The sequence below is a fragment of the Musa acuminata genome, chromosome BXJ1-10, assembly GCF_036884655.1.
Source record: "Musa acuminata AAA Group cultivar baxijiao chromosome BXJ1-10, Cavendish_Baxijiao_AAA, whole genome shotgun sequence".
Classification (NCBI taxonomy): Eukaryota; Viridiplantae; Streptophyta; class Magnoliopsida; order Zingiberales; family Musaceae; genus Musa; species Musa acuminata.
Genome location: NC_088336.1, coordinates 27,104,601 through 27,112,895, shown reverse-complemented (window position 1 = coordinate 27,112,895; position 8,295 = coordinate 27,104,601). Strand labels below are relative to the sequence as shown.

At 40.2% G+C, this 8,295-nt stretch overlaps 2 protein-coding genes across 2 annotated transcripts; both read left to right on the top strand.

Annotated features, from left to right (window-relative positions):
- Positions 1-5,958: 5,958 nt before the first annotated feature.
- On the top strand, positions 5,959-6,751 carry LOC135595860 (basic blue protein-like). The gene is made up of 2 exons (XM_065087287.1): positions 5,959-6,263; positions 6,349-6,751. The coding sequence occupies exons 1-2, from the start codon at positions 6,080-6,082 to the stop codon at positions 6,546-6,548; spliced, it is 384 nt and encodes a 127-aa protein (XP_064943359.1). The 5' UTR covers positions 5,959-6,079; the 3' UTR covers positions 6,549-6,751.
- A 509-nt stretch (positions 6,752-7,260) lies between these two features.
- Positions 7,261-8,259, top strand: LOC103968552 (uncharacterized). The gene is made up of 4 exons (XM_009381806.3): positions 7,261-7,464; positions 7,566-7,641; positions 7,731-7,903; positions 7,992-8,259. Exons 1-4 carry the CDS (start codon positions 7,352-7,354, stop codon positions 8,074-8,076), a joined length of 447 nt encoding a protein of 148 aa, XP_009380081.1. The 5' UTR covers positions 7,261-7,351; the 3' UTR covers positions 8,077-8,259.
- Positions 8,260-8,295: the final 36 nt, after the last annotated feature.

Below are 8,295 nucleotides of genomic sequence, written 5' to 3'. Positions count from 1 at the left end.
TAAATTTTAAAAATATAAATTAACCTTAGATATCTTTAGTATTCTTACTATCATAATATTCAATCGATGGAAGTATCAATATCAATTAGATCCTTAATATCCATTAGATAATTAATATATAGCTCACAAGATTTAGTTCTTATCGTACTTTAGCTGGTGTTTGATCTCGATCACTACCGATTCATCTTAGAAACTAAGACACGAGGGTTGCACTCTAACACACTTGTTCTAGTAGAGGGATACATCGAGCAAGTTGATCGTAAATTGGACGATTCTATCTTGAATGTCCATAGCTTTTGATCTGAGTGAAGGTAAGGGATGAGCCAATCGAGCATCAGAGCTCCTTAACATATTTTACCACCATTTTTAGATCCAAATTTCATCATCTTTACCGATCAATATTCAAGAATCATATTTGTTTTTCTTGTAATGCTCCTCGAGTGTTCTCGAGACTCATAAGATCTTATCAATCGATCGTGATGAAATTAGATTAGATTGAGATTAATTCATATTTTTAAGTATCATTGCATCCAATAAAGAGGGATCACTAAAATAAAATATCTATGAACGAGAAATTTTTTTGAATGCAAAAAATATTTATATTCGTGTCAAGTTAATAGATTTATGCAAACATCATCTAAAACTTGTAAGAACTTATTTAGTTCGTTTCAAATAATCATATACTTGATAAGACCACTTTTATCTAGCATCATATTTTTAGCCATGACTTGATGAGAAAATATATATTCTTTAATATATTTTGATGATGTGGCATGCCTCGGTAGGTTCTTCACTGTCATGTATAGCCGACGAACGTAGCGTATTTAGTGAGCTCTGATTGGATTCCTTATGTGGAATTTTGATCGATCGAAATAATGATCACATCATATCCAAATCAAAATTGCAATTGTATTTAATGGGGTTTTTCATACTATAAATCGAGGAGCACAAATCTATCATTCGGCCTTAGATGGTCATGGCCCAACTTAGTTAGGAATATGTCTCAAGTTATGGGCCTCGATTCTCTTCTACGAACTCTCTATCTCTTGCAATTCGAGATTTTTTTTTTTCTTGCATCTATTAAAAATTATCTTGTATTTGCATCCTCATTCGGTAAAATGGAACGATCCACATTCATTCTTCCAATAATTCCTCTAAGCAAAATCCTCTTTGCTAATATGTATAAATAGTCATTAAGTTCATTATCTCAAACATACTTTTGTAATTATATTTCATATTTTATCATGGGATAACTTATAGAAAAATCAATTCTTACTTAATCCATAATGATTCGTATATTTATTATTTTTCTTCTCTTTAGACTGTTCATGATGATTCTAGTAAGCATACTGCTTATTGGGTGTAGCTCGATAGATAGTATCCGCGTTAAATTGCTATCGGTTAAGAGAAAAATAAAACGACATGTGATGATCATGATTTTGTGTTTTGGCATTTAATTAAGTAAAACGAAAGTAAGTACAATTAATCCATCAGTCGGAGGGAACCAAAACATCAACATGGTCGGGTGGCCAATCCTTCTTCCGAACAAGATTTGATGATGGTTCATACTAAGGTATCCAACAATACTGTCTTCGTGAAATACATGCATAAGAGGATATCCCAAGTGAAAGGATGAGACTTATTTGGAGTTTGGTTGGGTAAGAAGAAGAAGAAGAGGGTAGGGGAATACATGTCATGTCATCTCATGTCATGTCATGACGAGGGTTATACAACAGTACATAGTGAATAGAATTTTACCCCATCACATATGTAGCATCATTATGCCATCAATCGATTTCACATCACATCAACATAGGATACCGCAGTTCAGGATTTCGAGCACAGGCGAAGGCCATGAATGAGTTTGTGAACTGCCTTACAGAAATGATCCACACAGAGGTGTACGTGATGAGCTTTTACAACGTTTGTGTTGGATCTGACTCGGAATATTTTCAGTGACTACTTTTGATTTAGCATCGTCTGACATCGTTCTTAAATGGAATCACATTGATGAGAATGCCAACAGTTTAACTCACCTCTTAATTAAGATTTGTTGGTATTATTGAAAATACTTATGTTCAATAATATAACTTGCTCAAACCCAATTCGGTTCATATTGTAATCGTTTCTTTAGAAATTACGATATTTTAATTAAAAATAAAATTATGAAACTGAAGAATTATTTGATGAAAATTTTTTGGCTCATTGTCTAAATATCCATCACAAAATCAAATGTTACACTAACTCCATGTCATATATTATTAGATAGATATCGAAGGGATCTCTCTCTCTATACATATATATATATATATATATATATATATATATATATATATATATATATATATATATATATATATATATATATATATATATATATATATATATATATATATATATATATATATATATATATATATCCATGAGAGGGACTATATTTTATTTTTTTTTTAATTAATATGAGATTAAATATATTTTAATCATTTATTGGTGAAGAATTAAATTTCTGATGAAAACTAACATCGGAGAGCTGAGAAGCAACCCAAGGGACTCACACTAGTGCTCCTTGAGAAGTAGGAAGAAGGCTTGACTCGAGATGTCACCTATGGCCACTTGAGACTTTATAAAGTTTGTCTCACATCGTAAGCTGATGGAGTCGTTGAATGAAGCATCCCTAGACAAGGCCCGCCTTGTTTGAGTTGTCAAGATCAGGGTAACACTTCCTGAAGAGAGACAAGTGCAACTCATCAACTTTCGTCGAGAGAACACTGAGGTGTTTGGGTGATCACTGTGAGATATGCCGAGAATCAACCTTAATGTAGCTTAACAACATTTAAACATTTCTCCCAAGGCATAACCATTAAAGTAAAGGTCTTATAAGTTTGCTCAAAATCACTGGCAAATAATTAGTGATGAGGTAGGCAAGCTATTAGGAGTATGGTTTATTGTCGACGTGCATCACTCCCAATTACTCACCAACGTTGTACTCATTAAAAAGCTTAATGAAAATTAGATAATGATTACTTTTCTCAACGGTGTTGGTCACTAACCGAAGGCAAGAGCGATTGAAGATAAGAACAATTATTGAAAAAACTTGAAAAAGTGAAAAAGCTTAAATACATTAACATGTCCCTCTCCTATTTATACAGATTAGGAGGAATGATTTCTATCAACAGAATAAAGGATTTTCCTTAACAGAAGAAAGAGATTTCAAAATCTTATCTTCTATCATATATTACTTCCTTTATCATCGGTCGAGACATATATTACTACCGAGTCATATCCTTAGAGTTAAAAAATACGGAGGCTACGTACTAAAGAATGGTGAATAAGATCTTCAAGTAACAGATTGAAAAAAAATATTGAAGCATAAACATAGTGAAAAGTAGGACGATTGACTCATCTTTTTGGTAGATTTGGCCAAGACATTTTAACTTCTAACAAAGTTCAAACATATGCTTCAATTTAACCAAATGCGCCTTCAAAGTCAACTCAGAAAAGTTCTTTGAGTTCATTATGTATCAGAGGATAATAGATGCAAACCTTAGTCGATCAGGAAAGTTCAAAAGTTAATGTGTCGAATAGCAGTGCTCAATCGATTTTTATCCCAATCTAGGAATAGGTGTTTAGCTTTCTTTTGAGCATTAAAGAATTCAAAGGGTTTCTTATAGATCGAAGAGTGTCAAGAGGCTTTCCAAAGGTTGGAAGACCACTTTGCCAAATTGTTGTAGCTTATCTCATCCAATTTTGGTGAAACTCTAAGCTTCTACCTCATTGTCATTGACTTAGCTGTCAGCTCGGTGATGGTACAGAATATGACTCGAGAGTTCAGAATCTTATCTACTATGTTAGTCATATTTTGAGCGGACCCGAGGAACGATACCCCCCTATTGAGAGGTTCATATTTGTGTTAGTCTTAATGGGAATAAAGCTCCGCCCCTATTTTTAATTATATACTATATAGATGATCACCGATCAACCACTTATGCAAGTTCTCTCTTGGTTTGATATCTCAGGTCGGTTGTCGAGGTGGTTAGTAGAACTAGGTGAGTTCAATGTCTGATATGTTCTAAGGACTATTATTTAGGCTCGAGAACTAGGAGACTTTATTTCAGAACTAACTTATTCGCCCGAGATCAATAAGCACACCCCACCGTATGGATGCTATTTATGGATGGTTCCACCACCTTGGTTTGAGGTATTGTCAAACTCATCTTGAAAGGCTTGAACAAACAAGTGTACGAGCAAGCTCTTTGGTTCAGGTTCAAAATCTTTGAAGCCAAATATGAGGCACTTCTCTTGGGGCTTTGGCTCACCTAGGAGCTTCAAGTCTAGAATTTGATTGTGTTTAGCGACTCATAATTAGTTGTGAACTAAGTGAAGAAAAACTATAATGCTCGAGACCCAACCATGGCAAAGTACCTTATGGAGGTGCAAAAATTAACCCATAGCTAACCCTAATTTAATGTGTTACAAGCCCCTTACAGAGAATGCCCAAACTAATGCATTTGCTAAATTAGCATCAATCCGAGCCTCTACTTGGAAGGCTCGTCAACGAGAAGAGACCACTTGCTAAGAGTTAAGGGTCATCAATTCAAGACGTGGATGCCCTCGACTCTATCTACGTTTGCCTAATGCACAAAATTAAAGAACTAATCGAAGAGGCATAAGCTTGATGTGCCGGATGAACTAGACGTTACACTTTATATCCCTCTTATGAGAGCCCTAAAGCATGCTTGCAGGCGGGGAGGGGGCGGACAAATGATAAGGAATATATTATTAATCAATCATCAACTTCATGTGATCATCATCATGTGATATCCAGGGTGAAAGGAGAAGATAAAGGCTAATCTCCACTCATTTGCCCATGTAGATAAGGGTTTAAGACAAGCAATTATGGGCTATTCCCCCCTTATCGCCTGTGTTGATAAGACGTCAAGGGGAGACTATTAGAGGTGGTTAGAGACTGTCTCCTCATAGAATATTTTATATTTATTTACGATCAATTATAAAAACTCATCTTCAACACAATAAAAATGAGGATTATCTTTTGTAACTTGGATGTTGAAGGGATCAAGTCGAAAAACCTCTCTTGAACTCGATTCTTGTGTAGGTGGTACCTCGGGAGTTCAATGTTTTCACCTAAGATAACCCTATACATACGGGTTCGAATCACGTTGGGCTAACTAAATATCAATGACTCATTTTCGTGATAAAAATAATAATATTTTAATAAAAATAAAATTATGATCTTCTTGAGATTTTGACCTAATCGGATGCACCCATAAGGATATCTAGATATCTCCTAAAGGGGATTCACCCTTGATTTTGATCACGTCGGTTTTTCAAATAATATGATGAAATATATGATTTTATCAAGAATAAAAATTATTTGATGAAAGATTATCAAGCGATTCGTCATCTAAATATCCATTCCAATATGAAAGATCACACTAACATCATGGCCTACGGTGGACATCCTCAGATAATATGCATGTTAGTCATCGTTATATATCTATGAAAGGGATTATATTTTAACTTTTCAATTAATATGACATTACTTATAAATCGATTATCTATCGGTGAAGACTTTGAGTCGCTATCCGATGATCCATGTCCCAAAACCTTCTCACGTGATCTGCCCTGCGGCTCACACCGGCATCACAGCACGCGACAACTTCTCAACATCATCAACATGCCACCACGGCAGCGTTGTCGGGCAGGCCGAAGGCGATGGAATCACGAGGTGCATTGCTCGATTCGAAGCCGACCTAACGTCTTCACATGCACCTACGGCCTCGTCAGCCTCTCCGAGCCTGCCATCAAAGCTGCTGCAGGAATCTGACCTCTCTTTCCCAAAGTCATGGCAGTGCTGCAGTGATATGGGTGGGTGGCAATTACTCGACCGACAGGTTAAAGTAGAGAGGGCCAGCAACTCTGCGAGCTCTTCGGTCCCATTCCTTCCCCACCCCCCTACTACGGTTTTACCTTCACCGGTTGCCCATATAACTCGAAGCAGCAGACCTTTGAACGCCCACCACTTTCCCCTTCCCTCGCTGTTCTTCTTGCTGTGGCTCAGATGGCTCAGGGAAGAGGCAGTGCTGGTGGCCAGGTGACCGTGGTTCTGTGGGCGGCAGTGCTCTGCCTCCTGCTTGCTCAGGTCGCGGAGGCCGCAACCTACACCGTCGGGGACACCCGCGGCTGGTCCTTCAACATGGACAGCTGGCCTCGCGGAAAGCGTTTCCGCGCCGGCGACGTGCTCGGTGAGTGATCTCCTTTTGCCGCTGTGAATCAATCCAGTGCCTCTTGCTTTTTTTCTTTTTGGGGGTGACGGGCGGGGCGGTGCAGTGTTCAAGTACAACCCGTTGGTGCACAATGTGGTAGCCGTGAACGCCGCCGGCTACAACGGCTGCTCGACTCCGCGGGGCTCCAGGGTCTTGACCTCCGGCAAAGATCGCGTCACGCTCGCCAGGGGGAGGAACTACTTCATCTGCAACTCCGTCGGCCACTGCCAGTCCGGGATGAAGATGGCGATCGTTGCTGCTTAACATCGAGTGATATGTATGAAGCAAGTAGAAGCGTTAAGAAGGCAGGTGTACAAGAGAAAAAGCTTAGGCTAGGGGTGATGATGGTACTGAATAAAAAACGCTCAGTGGCCATGAACGTCGTTGTATGCAAGCTTCGGCCAATGGCGTATCGCTAATGTCAGTTGTATGTTGTTGTTGACATTCAAGCTTTGAGTTCTCCGTTACGGTAGTCTTCTCGTTTGGCGAAGGATCCCATTGTTCCAGATAAGCAAAGCGGCGAAGAAGAAAGGGAAGCGGTGAAAAGACGATTTACTCGATGAACACTGGATGGAGACACAGTGGAGTCATACATAATAAAGGCTTCTCTGACACTGTGGACCCAAACCATGTTTCCATTACCTACATGAGTTAATTTATATTTTTCTTGGCTTCTTCGCTGCGTTCAACACGTCACCCACTCACCCAAATCTCGGCACATCTTAGCCTTCCACTTAAAACAATTGCCAAGTGGGCTTTAAGTGCAGTGTTCGGGCCGGACCTCCACCCCCCTAATGTTGTCTGGACTCTGTTAAATCATGTGCAATTTGCAGACAATACTTTTCTTGGGCCGTAAACCACACCGGGCGTGCCCTACCCTGAGGAACTTTCTAGTCCGGCGCCACTCATATCCCTTAAACAAAAGCCTTCGTCATGGTATAAAGCGGTTGGGTACTAATCGGGGGAAGGCACCCGATTCTCCGTTTCGTTAGATCCTTAAATAGCTGCGAGGAAAGGGTGAGGGAAAGGGAGAGGGGAAGAAGAAGAAGAAGAAGAGATAAGAGGGTATGGCGGTCACCTTGGATATCCCAAGCGAGTACGGCTATGTCGTGGTGGTGCTGGTTCTCTACATGTTCTTCAACCTGTGGATGTCCTTCCAGGTCGGCAAGGCTCGCAAGAAGTAATCCTCTCTCTCTCTCTCTCTCTCTCTCTCTCGGGGTCGAAGAGCCCATCCCCGACCATCTCTCTTTGTCTGATCTCCCTGTTCTTCTTCATCGAAAGGTACAAGGTTTTCTATCCCGCTCTGTACGCGGTGGAGTCCGAGAACAAGGACGCCAAGCTCTTCAACTGCGTCCAGGTACGAATCTAGACATGGAAGGAAACTGGTTAACGTCTTGATCTGAATATTTCTTTCTTGCTTTTTTTTGGGGGCGGTGGTTTGGGCAGAGGGGGCATCAGAACTCGCTGGAGATGATGCCGGTGTTCTTCGCCACTCTGCTGGTGGGCGGGCTCCAGTACCCCCTCATCGCCGCTGGGCTCGGCGCGTTCTACACGGTCGCTCGCTTCTTCTACTTCAAGGGATACTCCTCCGGCGTGCCCGAGAACCGCCTCAAGATTGGGTATTCGTTTCTGATCTCTCTTTCTGTGCTTTGATTCCTTCCGCGCGCATCAATGATCCATCTATTTTTTTCTTCTGTTTGTGGGCAGAGGACTCAACTTCGTGGCGTTGTTTGGGCTTAAAATCCTGACGGGGGCCTTCGGGATAAGCCTGATTCTGAGGGAAGTGCTGTGACGACGAACAAAGGTCGTGTTTTGATGCTTTCTGGTTGCTGTAATAAACATGGTCCAGGTAGGAGTCGGTGTTCCATTCGCCTTCGTTCCGTGGGATTTATCGATCTTGTTTTTTGAAGCTGGTCGCATGGTTTGCAGTCTATGTATTCCCTGTTCAAAATATGAATCCTTGGTCTGACTTCAATTTCCCAGTTCTAACTTTACTTTGTTCGCTGCAAAC

Coding starts and splice junctions, on each gene's coding strand:
- LOC103968552 (XM_009381806.3), top strand. CDS start 7,352: ATGGCGGTCACCTTGGATATCCCAAGCGAGTACGGCTATGTCGTGGTG. Junction 7,642..7,730: donor AGCTCTTCAACTGCGTCCAG/GTACGAATCTAG, acceptor TGGTTTGGGCAG/AGGGGGCATCAGAACTCGCT. Junction 7,904..7,991: donor GAGAACCGCCTCAAGATTGG/GTATTCGTTTCT, acceptor GTTTGTGGGCAG/AGGACTCAACTTCGTGGCGT.
- LOC135595860 (XM_065087287.1), top strand. CDS start 6,080: ATGGCTCAGGGAAGAGGCAGTGCTGGTGGCCAGGTGACCGTGGTTCTG. Junction 6,264..6,348: donor CCGCGCCGGCGACGTGCTCG/GTGAGTGATCTC, acceptor GGGGCGGTGCAG/TGTTCAAGTACAACCCGTTG.